This window comes from Alligator mississippiensis, chromosome 8 (assembly GCF_030867095.1).
Source record: "Alligator mississippiensis isolate rAllMis1 chromosome 8, rAllMis1, whole genome shotgun sequence".
Lineage (NCBI taxonomy): Eukaryota > Metazoa > Chordata > Crocodylia > Alligatoridae > Alligator > Alligator mississippiensis.
Genome location: NC_081831.1, coordinates 74,770,384 through 74,789,038, shown reverse-complemented (window position 1 = coordinate 74,789,038; position 18,655 = coordinate 74,770,384). Strand labels below are relative to the sequence as shown.

General features: G+C 46.6%; 1 protein-coding gene across 4 annotated transcripts in view; it reads left to right on the top strand.

Moving 5' to 3' along the window:
* MAMLD1 (mastermind like domain containing 1) overlaps window positions 1-18,655 on the top strand; it is a 306,332-nt gene that overhangs the window by 205,566 nt on the left and 82,111 nt on the right. For 2 of the 4 annotated variants that reach the window (XM_019492772.2, XM_014601200.3), the window contains exon 1: window positions 16,783-16,970. The exons of 1 other annotated variant lie outside the window; for it this stretch is intronic. In XM_019492772.2, the coding sequence (XP_019348317.2) occupies window positions 16,917-16,970 (54 nt within the window). In that variant the 5' untranslated portion in view covers window positions 16,783-16,916. Of the gene's footprint in view, window positions 1-16,782; window positions 16,971-17,311; window positions 17,348-18,655 lie in introns of those variants that run through there. One more of the 4 variants, XM_014601193.3, reaches the window with a different exon arrangement.

Here is an 18,655-nt window from a genome sequence, read left to right as displayed (position 1 = left end):
ATCAGCCCCAGGCTCCAAGTGGTGGCGTTCAGCAGCAGGAGTCTGGCCCCCATCTGGCTGGGCTGACCGGGCATAATTTGCAGCTGTGTTCACCATCCACACGTGGGTTTGATCACAGGTAATTACTCTGCCATAAGATAGTACTGTCCCCAACAATACTATCTTATGATGGAGTTCATTAGTTTACCGCTCCCTAATACCAGTGTACATATAGATGGTGATGCTTTACTGCGGAGCTAATTAGTCTGCTCTCCAGTAAAGCACATGTGTAGATGCACCCAATAGGTCAGAGTATGATTCCATTTATGCAAGCATCAATCCAAATAAAAACCACATTGCTGTGTGGAATTACTCCATATTTACATTCATACAGATGAGAGAAGAATTTAGCCCTATGACATTAACCCTTTTAAGTGAGAGGAGAATCAGGATCTTTGTTGTTCTGGTTGCCAAACTTGTGAAGCCAACATTAAGCAGTATAATACGGTCTCTGCCCTTACAGTATTTCATCACTGAGGTTTTTGGACCCTTTAATTGTACTCCTCTTGTTATATGAAAAGGTTTAATTAGATACAGGTTTTTATCATTTCTTCTGCAAAAATAAAATAAAAATATTCTCCAGTGAAATCTAAACTCAGCTGTTGCCAGCACATAGGCAGGCTGGACCATGCATTTGTGCCACAGCAAGCCAGCAGAATGTAAGGTAGGAAAAGTCGTCTTTTGAGGTTTTATTACTTTTTGCTTTGTGATGACTGGCTTCGAGCCCACACATTTCTTGAATACACAATGGGGAGTTGGGCAAGACTGCAGAAATAAATTTTATTAACGCACAATCACTGCAGCACCAGACAGAATAATCTCCTTTCGTCTCCTCTGGCTGGCAGAGTCTTCTTTGTACCAGGTCAAGTCAATTAGCAGTATAATGTACAACAGGTTTTATTTAAAAAGGGTTTAATTAAAGTTTTGATACAATGCTCATACAAACTAACAATCTGTCTTTTACGGATATGTATTATCTAGAAATTGATTTTAACTTACACACTAATTAATGGACTGTCCCCTTTAATAAGCATAATTCCTCAGAAGATATTGGAGTCCCCCTCCCCAAATAATTTAAGCTGTGATTCAGCAAAGTGCGTAAATGCCAGTGACTTCAATGAGACCACTCATGCGTTTAATGTTACGTGCGAGCTTAAATGTTTTGCTGAATCGGGGCCATGCTGCATGAGAAATGCTGTGTGAAAAATGCAGAGGTTGTGAGCACAGTGCAGTTCAGTTTTGTCCCTCTCTAATGTCAAATGCATTTTTTTAAATACATTGCCCAGTCTTTAAATATTGATTATGAACTCTCAGAGCTCTGCTCAAGTCTGACTTGCACAGGAAATATTGGAGATGGTCACCTGTTTATAAAACCATTCTCACAATATGGGTATTGTCAGGTTTTTTCTCGTTACACACAAGAGGCCAGTTCCTCAGTTGGTAGAACCGAGTCTAGCACTGTTGATGTCAGTGGCGCCTCCTCACTTCCTATGAGCAGAGGGTTTGGCCCAAGGAGCTTATAGGAACGATGCTGAGACCACAGCCCCAGAGCTGCAAGTAGCTCTTCAGCTGATCACCTGAGGCACTGTGCAGAAAACATTAGCCATATTTTTCCTACTGCATGCAGGGGTGGGCCAGCCTGCAGTCAGCAATAATCCAATATGTGCAACCATCCTTGTGCAGCACACTTCTGAACTGGAGTGCACTTGCCACCATTCATCTCAGCATGCGTTTGACTTTGGGGTTCTTTGGTTAATGCTGACTGCCCATGTGGCTCCTACAGAAGTCAGGGCTGTGTCACTCACTGAAGTACTGTGGATGCTGGACAACGTGCTCTATTGCTCAAACTCTTCTATGTCCTTCAGCAGTCGCTAGCCAGTAAATACATACAGTATTAAATGCTTGTTCTAGACTTTGTCTAGCGTAAGGGTATTCATCATTATAATAAGTCATCATTCGAAGGTAGTATTTATGTCATTTTATAATTCACACAGTTCCTGCATAGTTTAGAATGGAAAATGGGTGGATAGAAAGGAGTTTTGATGTAGACAAGATTCCAGGGGAGGTACTTGGAGGGTTTTGAGCAATGTGGGTAGATGACACCAGACTCTTAGAAAAATTAAATGGCTTGGTGGGGAGGCAGGTGAGCAAACACGGTTCCATCTGCAGCTTCAGCACGACAAGGAGGCACTCCAGACCTTCCAAGCAAACTTATACTGGACACGGGTGCTAAGGAAGACAGGACCTGACAGTGGAACGGAGATGGTAGGCCAGAAACAAACCTCAAAATCCACAGTGGTAAGCAGCTTCTGAGAAGGAACCTGCAGTGCCCAATTCATAGTTTATATCCCTGGACTCAGATCAGTGGCTGAGGTCAACGAGATTCAATCTTCTTTCCATGGTATCTTTGTGCAAGCTGTAGTTGTTCGTTTTAACATTTACTACCAGAGCAGAACTCCGTACTTTTCAACTTCTACTGTACTTGAAATAGAAGGCCTTTGATTTGTGCCCCCCTCTGTGGGTTCCCCCAGATGGTGTAAAACCCAGGCAGAATTTGGCTCAGAAAGTACTATAAAACTTAATATGGGCTCGTCAACACTGAAACGTTCAAACCCTAAGCAGCAGGAGAAAGGCAAGCTCCTGTTGCCTAATTCTAGGATCATTTCAACAGTGTGATGGGGCCTGTATTCCACTGCGAAGAGCCTGACAGAGGACTTGGAAATGGGCAGAGAAGAGAGTGAAGATCTGGTGCAAAAAAAACCCCAAACCAGGAGGAAACCAAATGGAGGTCAAAGCAGAAAGTACAACAACAAGCAATCATGTGAGGGAGCAGAGACAAGCATGTTCAATGGGCCAGGTCCTCAAATGGCGTAAAATATCACAGCCCCATTGACTCACAATACACCTATGAGAATTTACATCAACACAGGTTCTTCTCCACTGGAGACATTGAGCAAAAGGACCTCACCTTTGCTAGCAAAGTTTCTGGGAGGGGTTGTCTGTCTTGAATGTACAATTTCAGTTGTTTTTTAGCTAGGAAGTCAGGCTTGGTTGTTTGTTATAGATTGAATCAGGCTTTGAGAAAGTCACTGGCTTAAATTTAAAGGCAGGGTGGGTATATGGAAAGAAAGAGTTTTGCAACCCCTGCCCTGCCAATAATTCACAAACTCTATGAGTGTCCCCAACCTGGTCCCCAGCCCTGTTGCCAACCCTGTGCTTGGAGCTGGAGCCAGATGTAAAGCATTTCATAACAGGCAGCGGAGCTTCTGATTGTGCCGTAAGCCGCAGTCGACAATGGAGCGTGTGGTTCTTCTAAACTACCCCCAGCTCAGGTGTGCTGTGAAACACAGGGCATCGCCTGTACTTGTAACTGAGGTTGCGAGACGATGGAAGTGCTGGCCCAGGCAATTAAACTGACATATTTTCATTCATTGGAATTCTTACCAGCCCATCCAGAAGCAGTTTGCTACTTGCCGTTTTACAAGAATAAATCTATGTATGACCGCATTGTTCACAGTGCTCGGGATTAGGAGAGAGGCTGAATGGAAGCGAGTATCAAGGATACTTTTCAAGTTCCCTTTCTTCCTGGCATGTGTGTGCGCGTGTGAGTGTAGACTCTTGCAAGCATTAGCAGGGAAGGAGAGGAAGAAGGCTGATAGCATTGGCCAAGCCTAGTAAAGTGTATCTAGGCTGATTGTGGTGTAAACTGGAGTTTGATTTTGCAAGATATTGAACGCTCCAGCCCAGTCTAGCAAAGCTCTTAAACACAGAGTTAATTTTATAGTCACATTGATTACGAGGAGACTTCTCCCAGGTTTCAAGTTAAACGTGGTTAAATGCTTGGGGAGGAGGGCTTGGGAGCTGTGGGGTTCAGCACCTGGCAGGATGGAGTCCTAAGGGAGATTTAGTGCAGGTGTATATTAACCTGCTGCACCATGCACCCTTTCCTTCCCTCCTGATGCTCCCACCCACCAATTAAAACACAGGTCCCACCCCATTTTTACAGCATCCGTGTGGAAAATAGGAACTCGACTGCACTCTGGCTTCACAAAAGATTCCATTTAACGTCAAAAGGTTCCCACAGGGCTCCCAACTCCCCTTTCAGTGGTTGTAGCCCTGTGGTATCACACACAAACAACACAATGGCTAAAAAGAAAAAAAAGTAAAGAAACCACAAAGAGAATTATTGTAAGGAGAATTACAATAGTTGCAGACAAGTTGAGCTAGTGTCCACCGTCCATTAGCATTTCATCTGATCAGCCCCTGAAAAACACGAATTGAGGTCAACATACAAACTTCCTCTGCTTCCTGGAATTCTTGCATTTTTTCACTATGATAACATGAGTTGTGCGTGTGTGTAAATGCAGTGGGAGAGGCTGCCGAGCACTGCCTGGGAGTCCCCTCCCCCATCCAGTCCTGGGAGAATGCCTAAAGCATGAGCTCAGCTGTTCAGACTCCATGCATGGTGTCATACACTTCCACAAGCAAATTCGCAGTGACATTAAGGGGGGAAAAAAGATACAGGGGCCTGATCTGCACAGGGTTTGGAGTGGCCACAGGAATATTCCTAAAGAAATGGGGGTTTGTTTCCAGATTAGATAATTGATCCTCACTGAGAGGGCTGAAATTATGCATGAAATCCTGGGGTTTTCTTTGGTACACACACAAATTTGTTTGCTTTTCCATTAGCCCTCTCTAATAATACCCCCGTCCCTTACCCATCCATTGGCCCCCTCCCATGTACACTTACTGGAAAAAAAATTAGCCACACTTGACTATTAATTAAGTTCTTTAATGGCTTAAAAATGAAGTTCAGGGAGGTTTAGAAACAGACTTTCTGCACAGAGCCTGTTTGTGTGATACGGCCTACTCAGAAGCGGATTTTAAATGATTTGCATATGGTCACCTAAATATTTCATGTTTTTGCCATTTAGGAAAGCAGGTTTGGGACCAGGCTGTGTGGGCAGTCTATGAGCTTGTTCGCCTCAGCTGCCTTTCTTGGGCCAGCCTGTGTTGTGTAGCAGGATGAGAGCCCAATCCTGCATTTCTTACAGATTTGGGAGCATTGGCGATACATAGGGGATGCACGCGGGTGCACCTGCATCCCCTGAGATTGGGCATGCCCCCCTCTTCAGAGAAGCGCTGCAGGCACTTCTGATTTTGCCACCAGCACTTTTTGCCGGTGGCAGTGATCACCTGCTGGGGAACCCCCTCGCCCCCAGTTCAGACAATCAGCCACTGGTGCTCCCCCCCCCCGCCCCCCGTATTAGGAGGCACCAGTCGCCCATGGTTGGGAGCACTCAGGTGCTCTCAGAATGGAGGCCCTCAGGCTGGTGTTTTATTGATGAAAAATAGAGACTTATAAATGCATCAGAGTTCCTCCAGCTCTCCAAGGTTCAAGCTCCACTAATCAAAACCCAAGAAGGTTGCTCTCTGACAACGAGTTTCATACCAAAATTGTCCTCAGGCTCCAGCTGCCTCACAACTGCTTCTTTCTTTCCTTTTACCCCATCCCCCAGCGAGAGCTCACTGTGTACTTGCTCCCAAACTCAGCTAAGCATTTCATGAGTGTGCAGGGCTGAATGCACATTCACAGGAAACAAAACCGTGAGATACTTTCAAAAATGCAGGCACACAAAACGCTTCTAGACAGCTACAGGCAGGTGCAGAGCCCTGGCCTCACAGCATTGTCCAGGTCACAAGCACGAGGACGTGGATGTTGTTCTGAGAAGACTTTTCTGGAGGATTGCAGTCAAAGATTAACTGGAAGGAGAAAAGGCAATGAGAGGAGCAGGTCTTCCCAGAGGAACTGGGACTTTCGTGCCTCTTTACATTCTTTTCAGCATGTTCAGTGCATTGAAGCAGCCATCGGAAGCTGGCCATTTGCATTTCGCTAGCTTGGGGAACGGGGAAAGAGGTTTGAGCACCTGAAGTTGGCTCAGAAGCTGAATCCTGCCCTGTTGCACTCTTTGAAATAATTGCTGCTCTTGTCCCCCTCTGCAAATGGAATTTCTCTAGAACTATGTATAGATGCTGCTTTTCTCCCCAGATCATGCACGCACAGCTACGTAGCGGGCATCTGAAAGCGCTTCACTGGTTGATTACAAACTACTGCCTGTTGGGAGCTGGGGCTTATTGTCCTGGAAGCAAGGGTTTAGAGACCCAGTCTTGAAAGATGCTGGCCACCCTTAATTCCTCCTGACATCACTGGGAGTTGTGGGTATTTCACCCTCTCTCCTATATATGGATTGCTTCATTCATCACTCAACAACAGCCATGTCTGGACTGGAAGACAGCAACCTTTCAGGAGCAACACTTCACAGCCATTAAGTGACTAATATTTTATGCATCTGTATCACAATCGACTCCAAAACCAACCTTGGCAAGTGTCTGAGGATTTCTCCAGAGAACATTTTTTATCTGTTTATGCTACTTTTCTATTTAAGGTGTTCAGAGCAAATAGCTGTTTCCTTGATCCTTTTTTATTACATGTAATTGAATAGTTTTTGAGGTCTGATCATTGTTAGGCTAAGCCCTCTTGTTAATAATCCATTATAACTATGAATAATCAGTCACAAGATACAGAGACATAAAAAAGATAAGTTATTATTAACTAACACTCAAAACATCTTCAAATTGCTTTCCAAGCATTAACTAATTAGGGTTTTTTATAAATAGTTGTACTAGCTACATATTCTTATCTACAACTCCACATGGCAGCGCAGACAGACTCCTGAACTTTCCCTGGTCACCTGGAAGTCCTTCTCCAATACCATTTTACCTCTGTGATCATCTCTCAAGCAGCTTTCTTTACCTAGGGAATAAATTCCCTTCCAATGCTATCACAGGATGTTCCAAGGTAATGCATGCCCTTTCCTGGAGGCTTCCTAGATAGTCCCAGTTCTTCCCACTCCAAATCCTTTCATCAACCGCGTGGAGGTGGGTCTCATCCTCTGCCCAAAGCTGATCTCCAGTTGAACCCAGCCAGTGCTAAAAGACCCCAACTTGCATGTCTGGTTATTCCAGTAATGATGTGATGTCACCATTCCTATCCTCAGCTGCAGCTAAAAGGCCTTGGGAGGCAATTTGGGCAAGAGAACAAGAAGCCACATACCATGGGGACAAGCGCAGTATAAATAGCTAGAGAGCCAGGAACTCTTGCTTTCTAGGACCAGCTTGGTTAGACTGAAAGAGGGAAATTCTGTAACCTACCCCCTGCAAACCCGTAGTGCACCATGCCTCAGCACCTCCATCCTTCCCAAATGGCAGCGTACTCCCAGGAGAGTGGCTAAGCCATAGGAATGCAGACATGTTTAAAATGGCAGAGAAGCAGGACTTCTTCCTTTTTTAAGTAACACCTAAAATGCAATGCATTGCCTCTAAACACAGAAGAATGTTGTGGCAAGAAATAGCCTGGCTGGATGTTAAAGCCACAGCAGGTACACCACATTGATCTCTCAGCCCACACGCCAGAGTAGCACCTAATTAGAATGCCGCTCTTTGCTAGCTGCAGTCCCATTTCATTGTCACTGCCCTTACTGCAGCTACCTTGCATCTACGTACCCAAAACCCCAGCAGCAACCTTCCAGGGGACGGAAAGAGTCGGAGCTAAACATTCAGCCTTGACTCCATTGAGAAAAGGCCTTGGGAATATAGCAGGCTCCAGGGGAGACATGGAAATCAATTGTCCACCACGCTTCTACTGTCTCCCAGAAGGCCGTTCCAAATGGGAGCTGTGCAAGGATCTGGGGGCAGGTATCCAGAAGGCAGAATAATCCAGCTGCATGTTCGGGGCAGCTGCACAGGCTGGTTGTGGGACACATTGTGGGGCAACCCCACCAGTTTATTTAACAATAGTCCCTTTCTCTAGCATGGACCTAACTTTCGACTACGGTTTTCTATGTGTAAAATTAGTTACTGTTAATTAGTTAATATTCAAATATGTTAATATAACCTGCGCTAACACCCCTCTCCTGGAAGTAGTTTATTGTCTGCTTCTAAGCTAGCAGTTGGGGTCTTTCACTCAATCAGAAGAGCCGTCTGTGCTTTTAGATCCAGCTTTCCTAGAGTCTAGCCATGACCTGACCAGGGACAGCAAAGCATTACTTATCCTTATTCAACTACCAAGCACTGATACCAACTGCAGCTCCTGAATTCAGGTGGGGCTGAGTTTGCAATACCTGTTGTTGGTAACAGAAGTTGCATTTAGCATATCTGTTAGGGCAGAATGTGGCCTCCTAAAACAACTCTTTTCTGGTGTTTAGCCAGGACGTTATGACTAAAACTTGTGCAAAAAACACGCAGCAGGAAGATGCTTATCTTACCCACACTTCTGCATTTAAGAAGCTCTCCTGCCTTGCTGCTGCAAAATGCACTCACTCAAGTCATTCAGAAAATTATTATTTTCCCCCTTTTGTGTGATTCTCCATGATTCTAGAAGCCACTCTCTTTTCCTGGCTTTTCCCAGCAACGTTCCCATGGTAAAAGAGGATATGCTTGAATTAATTTAATTGCCAAATGTTTTGTTCAATAGCTGTGGCAGACATAACTTTTAGTAGCCAGGTTAAAAAGCCCCCTTCACTGCAGCAGTTAACACTTATTGTTGCTGGCAGACCCCTCTGCATTGATTTGGGATCATACAGCTATTCGCTTTGAAGTGGCTTAGGAAATTTCAGTGCTTTCTTTTCTCTTTTTTTTCCCTCCTATGAGAGCAAGAACTTGTTGGGAAGCTGGGAACAAATTGCTCTAAAACTCTTAAGAAGAGCTCGAGCTCTCGCTCAGAACGTACAGGTTCAACTCCAGGCCAGTTGCAAATTGTATTACAAACAACGACCCAAATTCCCCACTCGTGCAAATCAGCCTAGCTCTACTCTAGAGTGTGGTGATACCGTGTTGGATATCAGCTAATGTCTCCAGCATCTGGACATCCTCCGTCCTTCTCTAGGGATCAGACTCCTTTGTCCAAATGCAGGAAGTTAGCATTTCTCATTTCCAGTCTCTAGGAAAGTCCTAGGGCTGTGCTGGGGTTTTTAAGCCACAGATCATGTTGGGACAACATTGAGAGCAGGCTGCGAGCAGTGCAAGAAGACACCTGCAGGTGAGAGTCTCTACTCTGAATATTTTGTGAGTATATCTTCTTCTTGTGTCTCTACACCACATTTGACCATTTTGTTACATATGCTTGTGCTCGTTTATTGTACTTTGCAAGATCTTTCATTGTACCAGTGCCTTCAAGCAAAGGGCATTGCAGCAGGTGTTGCATAGTCTGAGGCTCTGTGCCACAGTCACAGGTGGTCGGACCAATGCTACAGCCCCACTTCTTCATTAGTTCCTTGGACCGTGATTGAGACATAGGCGATTGAGACATCGCCACCTTTGCCATGATTTATCAGCCCCTGGTGGTAGGGAGTCAGCTGCTGGAATGTACATTTTTTCCCTGTCAGGTATCTTCTTCAGCCTTTTGCTCCACATCTGTAGTTGTATCTCCTTAGGTGTGGCATTGAGAGGTTGGGTGCTGGTGAGAAAGCTCCTGCATGACTTCAAACATTTGTGTGCTGGGGGATGGTCATACAGTGTCTGACATCTTCAGTTTGGCTCGATCACTTTATCCTGCTGGCCACTTCTGATGTCCGGTGGAGTAGTGCCAGCCAGCAGGTACATACTGTTTAGGCTGGTAGGCTTCAGACATCCTGTGATGCATTGGCAGCTGTCATTCAGGATGGAGTTGAGGCACTTAGTACGTACGGCTCTGTCCCATATAGGGTGTGCGTACCCAGCAGAGAAGCTGAGAGCTAGAGCAGTGGTTCAGATGGTTGAGGGGCTAGCTCCCCATTTCAAATTGGTGAGCTAGAGGTGTGCTAGATTTGGACACTGGGATAGTGGGGTCCCAGACGATGTAATGTTGAGCTGGCGGCTGGCCTCATGTTTTTCAGAAGGCGTATACTTGTGTTTTCACTGGGTTGGCACGTAATTGGTTTTCAGTGTAATATGAGGCTAGGCCAGTTATTGCCTCTCTCAGGGATTTTTTTACATGATGAAAACCAGTGTTTTGGTCTGTTATGCACAGGTTGTCTGCATAGATGAAACATTTTGTTTCCAAATCAGTTGGTTGGTCATCCATGTAGATGTTATATAACAGCAGTGGAAGAATACTTTTTGGGGGGAGGCCATTAATTTGTTGCCTCTATCTGCTTCCCATCCAGTTTGACAAAAAAAGGTTTGTTTTTGAGATTTTGTAAGTATATGAGTCAGATGAAAGCATGACATGCCAGAGGGGACACCATTAGCCTGGGAACTTGGGAGCTGACAGTTGTTTCAGTGTTGTTTGCTCTTGTGATGCCCCTTTTTTTGGATTGAAAACTGCTTTTCCTGCCATTTGGCTGACTCCAGCAAATGCAAGTTTCTGCAGAATATAAGGCTCAGAGAAGAGGCCTCTCACATATACAGACAGATGTGGGCATGCATTTCCAGAATGCACGTAAGACTTTTTTTTAAGCCTCTTACATGACTCTAGTGGTAAAATATATGCTCTTCTAAGCCCTTCCAACCCACTGACCTTCACCAGCATACCTTTCATAAGAAAGGTCAAGAGCCAAGCAACAGGCACCTGGCGGCACCCGCTCAGCAGTCATGTAAGAAGCACATGTCAAGAAGCGCAGTGAAGAAGGAAAATGTTGGTGCATAAATCAGAACAGAGGGAAGCCATTAATTAGGAAATGTTTCACTGTATTGTTGTTGCTAACAACACAGCTATTAAATGTGATGGTACCATTCACTTGCAACAGCTTTTATTTTTTAATGGAAAATCTTATTAGCCGCAAGAGAATTAGAATTGAAATGGCGGTGACTCCTCCACAAAGACATTTAAATATCTGTCAATCATAATTCAGTCTTTCCTTGGAATATTTTGCCTTTGAAGAAGGCGCGTAGAGGATTTGATATTCTTTCTACCACTGCTGCTTAACCTCAGCCATGTCATTAATCTGAACTCCAAACTTCCCATGACTTGAATTGGGGTCCTTCTCATGAAGCGATTGCAAAAATGCATAAGAAGAGGGTGAATTAACTTGGAGCTAAATTTGGCAGGTGAAATTTCACCAAAGTTAAAAAGATCCTCTGCCTGGGTCAAGGCAGCTGGATTTTGCTCGGTGAATAATTTTGATTGGATTTCACAAGTTTTCATTATTAAGATACTTGAGGAAACTTCCCGTGAATTCAGGGGAGCCAAAATTCCAAATCCAGGTAAGCAGGTTTGGATCACTAAGGTGGGGATCCTATTAATACTTAAACACGTGCTCCACTTCAAGCACTTGAGTCATTCTATCAACTTCTGTAACTAACATTAAGCATGTGCTTAAAGGTTTGCAGGATCCAATCAATTATAAAAAATCAACTGATTTTTCTCTAAAAACAAGATTAAAATAGCTTCCTCTGGAACAAGTATTTGGCAACCAGGCAGTAATTAACAACCTGAATTTAATCTATACAGTTAGAAGCAGCACACTTTGTACCAGGCATTATTTCACTGAAAATGTCTTTTGTAAGAGAAAAACTAATGGCCAGTCATATCACCATCGCTTTTTGCTCTAAAACACACGGGTGTGGGTTAGACCAGTGTACAGAATAGCATTTGCTTTGATTTATATAATTCCTTAAACCAGTTTACACATCCCTTTTAACAGGCAGCAGCACATCAATCCATTCTTTGATGACTTTACCTATGCCACTCTTGTACTGACATTCATGTTAAATAATGATCTGCAGAGGGAAAAATTGACTTGTATCAACTGTGTTCTTGTTTCATGTCCAAATCAATGAAGACCATTCTGAAACTCTTTAATTAACTGCTTTCTAATGAAGGCTTTTTTTTTTTTTTTTTTGCTTAAAGTCTCCTATTTTTCTAAATGTGGTCATTCTCAAGAAAGTTAGAATCAATCTATTATCAATTTCACATGCTTTTCCAGTCCATTTTACAAAACTACTGACTGTCACAAGTATTCTTGAGAGAACTAACACTATGTATGGATGCAAGTAAAACAATAACATTAATTCCAGATTTCTACTGTGTACTTTAACTAAGGAAAAAGACACCCAGTTAAACAAATTTGCATACTTAGCCTGTGGAGCACACTACCAGCATGTTCTTGATTGGAAGGGTTTTATCAGGTTACAGAAAGGGATTGATATTTTGTGTGGATTAGGAAATGCATCCACAAGGATGTAGATAGGGTAAAACGTACACAGGATAGAAACCCTTTTGCTTCACAGCATCAGCCAATTATTAATTGTCTGATTGTTGGAAGAATCTTGCTCTAAGGACAGTTCATTCCTTATTTGTTCACTGAAGAGTTCCTTGCACCTTTTTCTGAAGCGTGGCTTCTGGGCAGTATCAGAGATCCCAGGTTAGATGGAACATGGGTCTGATTAATGTATGGAAAGCCTGTGTCCAAAACCATCTGTATTCCCCAGATCTGACTTGGGTGGTTTCCTTTAATCTTTCATTGCAGGAGTCCTTTAACCCCAGTTTTCTCTCTGTCTCATACTTCTGGTCCCTGTTCATGCCATGCCTTGTAACCACTAGCCTCACATGTCTCTGCCATGGGAAGGAGTTATCTGAGCTTCCGTGTGAGCACCAAGCTATCCTGCTGAAGGTTTGTCCCCACTTCAGTTATGTCTAGAAATGGCAAAAACTCAAAGAGTTTTGCTTTGCAAGGACTCATGCAAATCTGTTTCAGTTCATGTAATTTCACTCCCCTCGAGCTTAGCTTTGAGTCTGGGATTCTGACAAACACAACCTCGAATACTGCATCTCAGCTGAAACCTGTTTTGAGTTTCATCCGATTTCAGGTCAAAAACAAGCAGAACCACCAAGCTTCACAGGGTTTCCATCTATTTGGTCAGGATCACTGAGAAGTGTGCGAATGTTTCAGTGAACCTTGCCTAAGTTTCAGTTTTGTAAGCAAGCCAAGCGTCACAGCTTAGCTGTGGCGAACTTCCCTCCAGTCACTGACAGGAGAAAGTTCTCTTCAGTCCATCTGTGCTGCTCAGAGCACTTGCTGTTTCTTTTCCAGACACTCCTTCCCCCCTGCTAGGACCTCTGCTGTCTTCAGGAACAACACACCCAGGCTGGGTGCTGAAGGTGATGCTCCCACCTGGGAGCATTGAGCCCTGTTGCTCCTGCTCAGCTGGTTCTCACCTTCAGTGCACTCGGTTTGCACCTTTTTGAGATATTGTCGGTCCTGGCCCCTTCCTTGGGCCATGCCTGCTGTTCATAAAAGTCCACGAGTCTGTCCCAGGCGGGTTTTCAGTTCAGTAACATGGGCAGTCATTTAGCACAACACAGAAGGTTTGCTGTTCATAATTGCTCTCGCGTCAGCATATGTGAGAGGGTATCAGCTTTTCAAAAATCGGTGGAGCACAGTGTCAGAACTGACTGGTTTTAGTTATTTCCAACTGATGACTAATCCCTAACACATTGCAATGCACTTCCTCTCTCTTCTGTTTGATTGCTATATTTAATATATATATATATATATATATATTTATCCTAACTGCACATGTCCCAGACTCCAGGTTTTGCGTCTGACATCTCAATCTGTCACTACCAAGGGACTTTGGTTTTGTAAAACAAATGTAACAAGTTGCACATTTTCCGGCACATGGGGGATAAAAGATGCTACAGGAAATGCGACGAGCCCTCGTAAATCCGCGCACAAAAGAGATTATTTCTCACTGAGCAGAACTGTACTCGGTGCTCATCTCAGGAACGCTCATTGTCCTATCCCCGTGGACACAGAGAACGTTTCTGTATTTGATGTTAGATCATCACTGGGTAAAATCATCATGTTAGATCATCATTGGGTAAAATAGCTGCAGGAGCCTGAGACCTGCTCTCTTGGGCGAGGAAGATACAGCATCAAGCGCCCTTACTCAGGATACCCCGAGCCTATACTCTATTCTTGTACTACAGCTCTCTCCTGAGAGGCAAGACACGTGGGCATGAACTTCCTCAGGCTGCAAAGGGAACTCAGTGTGGGTGTCGCTCTTCCTGGGAAGGTGCTCTAACCACTAGGATATCAGATAAAGTGAAGGCACTTTATGCCACACCACCGCTGCTGCCTCCTCCTCCTGTGCATTGGGTGTAGGTCCTTCAGAAGGAGGTTCACGGCCATGGACCCTGAGGGGAAGTGGTACCTCCCTGCCGCCCTGATTATGAGGCCGGAGGAGCAGGGTTTCAGACACACCCATCCTCAGTGTTTCTTATCAGGTCCCTGCTGAGCACACTAACTTGAGTGGCTCCCTGATCACTGTGCTGCCTATTCTGGGTCCCATTTTGAAGCATGGATCTTTCTCCCTGCACCATATCGGGAGTCTAGCGGTGCCTATCCATCAACATTATGTGCTCCAGTGCGTAATTCCAGCACATCGGACCAGATGCGATGCATCGAATCTGGTGGAGCTTCGCAATTGCTGCACTCCCGCAGCCTCCGGCATCTCATGTACCAGCATCCCCACACATCAAAATGGCAACAGGGGCGTTTTATCTAAAGCTCGTTCAACAAGCTTTAGATAAACACCCCCCATGGCCATTTTGAAGTGTGGGGATGCTGATACATGAGCTGCTTCAGGTGCTTTAATTAGAGCGGGTCTTGGAAGCGCTCTAATTAAAGCACTCCCTACTCCCCCCTGGAGCACGTGTATAATAAATGCCACAGGTGCTCAACAAGGGTTCTCAAATTGACTTTGGGCCTGGTGGTACTCTGCCTAACTTTTAGTCACTTTTTATTGCATCTGATCCCCAGAGTCTTTGTTCTTCAGAGCTATGAATCTAGGACCTTCAGCAGCCCCCCTGTTTGTTACTCCATGACTTGACTTTCAAAGATGCACAAGGCAAGGCAACAAAAATTCTCCCAGCCTAATAGGTTGTTTCCAAACAAGAAATAAAAGAAGGCGTTTAGAGCTGTGGGTTCATCCTGGTACCTACTGACCCTTAGCAAAGGGGAAAGAGCATGTTCTTCATTCCCATCCCACAATTTACAGATGGTTAAGACCATTTCTGCATCTTCAGTGATGCTCCTCAAATTGTTTTGTTCCACATTATAGCTGTACAGGTGAACAAAGAGTGATTGTGAACTCAGAGAAGGCTGGCTGACCCTGGGCTCACTGCTGTGTTGGAGGATGTATAAGGAACCTGGCTCCTGGTATTTCTTTGGGTGCCGTTGTTCTTGGGTTTTGCTCAGAGCACTTTCTCCCTCACTGTAAGGGCAGGCATCTCTTAACGACCATGATTTACTAAGATGACCATTTCCAGTAGAAGTGATAAAAAATACAGTTTCCCAGAAACACTGCTCCTGCCTTTCCACGTCTCCTCCATTAGGGCAGTGAATCAAAACAGGGTTTCTGGAGTTCCTGAGGACAGGGACATGCATCCTGCAGATTTTGGGAGGTGTGGAGGGGAGATGGGGCCAGGGACATGCATCCTAGTGATTTTGGGAAGTGCCTAAAGGACATGGGGATGGGGACATGCATCCTGGTGATTTTGGGAGGCGTGGAAAAGACATGGGGACAGGAACATGCATCCTGGTGATTTTGGGAGGTGCCTAAAGGACATGGGGGTGGGGACATGAATCTCGGTGATTTTGGGAGGTGCGGAAAAGACATGGGGACAGGGACATGGATCCTGGTGATTTTGGGAAGTGTGGAAAGGAGATGGGGACCGGGACATGCATCCCAGTGATTTTGGGGAGGTGCCAAAAGGACATGGGGACAGGGACATGCATCCTGGTGATTTTGGGAACTGCGGAAAGGAGATGGGGACCAGGACATGCATCCCAGTGATTTTGGGGAGGTGCCGAAAGGACATGGGGACAGGGACATGCATCCTGGTGATTTTGGGAACTGCGGAAAGGAGATGGGGACCAGGACATGCATCCCAGCGATTTGGGGAGGTGTGGAAAGGAGCTGGGGATCGGGACATGCATCCCAGTGATTTAGGGAGTTGCGGAAAGGAGATGGGGGCTGGGATACGCATCTCAATGATTTTGAGAGGTGCAGAAAAGAGATGGGAACCGAGACATGCATCCCAGTGATTTGGGGAGGTGCGGAAATGACATGGGGCTGGGGACATGCATCCCGGTGATTTTGGGAGGGGTGGAAAGGAGATGGGCACTGGGACACACATCCCGGCGATTTCGGGGAGGTGCAGAAAGGAGATGGGGCTCCCTGGACCAGCCGTCCTGCCCTTTGCGAGGACATCCCCGCGGCCCCTCCGCTTCAGCGTGCCACCTGCTGACACGAGCCGCTACAAATCAGGGTTTCGTCCCCAGCAGAGAAGCCTCCGGACCTTGTATTTCCATTTCTTCTTCCGGCAGCTCCAGCTCTTGCTCCATCACCAACGTGGGAGGCCTGAGGACTAACCCCCCCCGGCTCACCTTGCTGGAAGGCACCTGAGACAGCTGGGCTCTGAAGGGGACACAAGCCCTGCAAGAGGGCAGGGACTTTCGCCAAAAGAAAGCCCCCCCCAGGGCTTTGCACCCTCTTCAAGGGGGATTAAAGAAGCAGGGGCCTTAAAAGGAGGCGGGCGGGAGCTGCAGAGGAGGAGCGAGGGCGGCTTCGCTGTGCAGCCCGCGTGTGCTTGCGTGCATGTGGCCGTGTCTCCTCCCCCGTGACACGGCTCGGGCTGTGCCTATCCGTGCCCGAGCCCGCAAACCCCACCTCCCTGGGCGGCCGGCCGGGTAGGAGCGCGGCGAGCCGCCCGTGCAGCATTGCCTGCCGCGCCGCCGGCATGAACTTGCCCGGGAGCTAGCGCGCCCCGCGCCCGCCGCCCCGCACCGCCCCGCACCGCCCTGGATGTAGGAGCCGCCGCGCCGCGCTCCAAGATGCTGCTGGTTTCCCAGCGGGTTGAAGCACCACGCATGGAGCCGCATCTACCGGTGAGCCGCCCGGGACGGGCACGGGCACGGGGACGGGGAACAAAGCCCCGCGGGGCCGCTCCCCCCCCAGCCTCCAAGCCACCGTCTGGCCGGGGGGAGGCAGGAGGCGGCTCCTGGGCTGCCCCGCACGTCTGCACGCGGGGGAAAGCGGGTCGGGGGGAAGCGCTCCGGGCGGCGGGGGGAGAGGCGAGGAAATTCCATGTTGGGCAAGGCTCGGGGAGGGCGACGGCTCATGTTTTCCTGCCACTGACGTTGACAGTGACACAGAGGCGTGGGTTGCAGCTGGAGCGTCAACCCGACCAGGAAATAGTCTGTTGCTCAGGGAGGAAGAAACAAAAAAATCAGACGAGAAACAAATGCCGTGTGTCTCCAGGCAGGTGAGAGGCTCTTTTGCAGCCTGGGTTCAGCCAACAGCTCTCCGTGCCCAGCTAGGGTGGGCGCCACGCCGGCCCACCGAGTGTTTGAGATCCAGCAGGCAAATATCACCTGGAGGCTTGCCCTGCCAAGTCTCTCGGGCTGGTGGGGATTGAGAGCTGCTCCTCCTTGGGGGAGAGTTGGGATATGAGCAACAGTTGCATTTTCGTGGCGTCTCAGCTCGCTCCGCATTCAGGATGCCGGTGCCGTACGACTGGTTTTTCTTACTGCTCCGTTGGCTCTAAGAACGAGCAGGAACGGTGCTGGTTTAAGACGTGTAGCGTGTCGGTGGTGCCGACTCCAGGATAAGGGCCCCTTGTGTCAGGTGCTGCCTGAACCCGGAGGACGAGCCAGGCACTGCCTGAAAGAGCTGACGATTGAAGGTCCCAGTCCTGCAGTCAGACCTTTGTAGGCACCCGAGTCAACTTGCCGGCATCTAATCTCAAAATTGGGACTTAAAACTAGTGGCAATGATAAATGAAGGGGGCAGAGGGTGAAGCAGGGCGAGGAGAAGAGGAATAACATCACAGGGTCACCTCGGCTGTGTTGAGCACAGATTTCTGGTTCCCCGTCACTTAGTAAAAGTCCTGTGCTCCTTAAGTAAAAGCTACCTTAAGATAACCCTTTAGAAGCAGACAGCTACAGGATGCTACGTTAACTCTTGCACAGGGCACGGCAGTTAGACACAAGCAAACCAGGGGAAGAGGAGGGAGCAGGAAAAGGTGGTCAGAAGGAAATGCTAAACCTGAAGGAAATGCAAAATCCCCAAGTTTGCATTGTTCCCTTCCGGTGGCCAGTTGCAAGTTGTCAGCCTTGGGACACGTTTCAAGGAAGGTGCCAGTAAGTTATGATTCATTAGTAATTGCTCTGGTGTCCAAATAAAGATCGTTAAATTGGTTGAAATGATGATGGCGCGTTTCCAAAGAACCCTCTTTCTATCTGACACTTTTGCTATTCGCTTATTTAAGGAATGATTAATTTTATACACTGCTATTTCCCCCCCCCTTACAGGGAGAACAGCATTTTAACTCATTAGCCAGGCTTCTTATCCAGTCTTCCAGCCTGACTTGCCATTTAAAAAAAAGTGTATTTCAAAGTGAAGGGAGCAGAAGACGCACCAAAGCCTGGTGCTGAACTGTTTTATATCAATATTGATTTTTTTTTTAAGGGGGTTTAGGTTATAAAGAGGGAGCTTTTATCCCCATGAGCTCTTTGGCAATTATCTTGCTGCCATAAATGTTGATACGCACATAATGGATGTAACTAAAAAA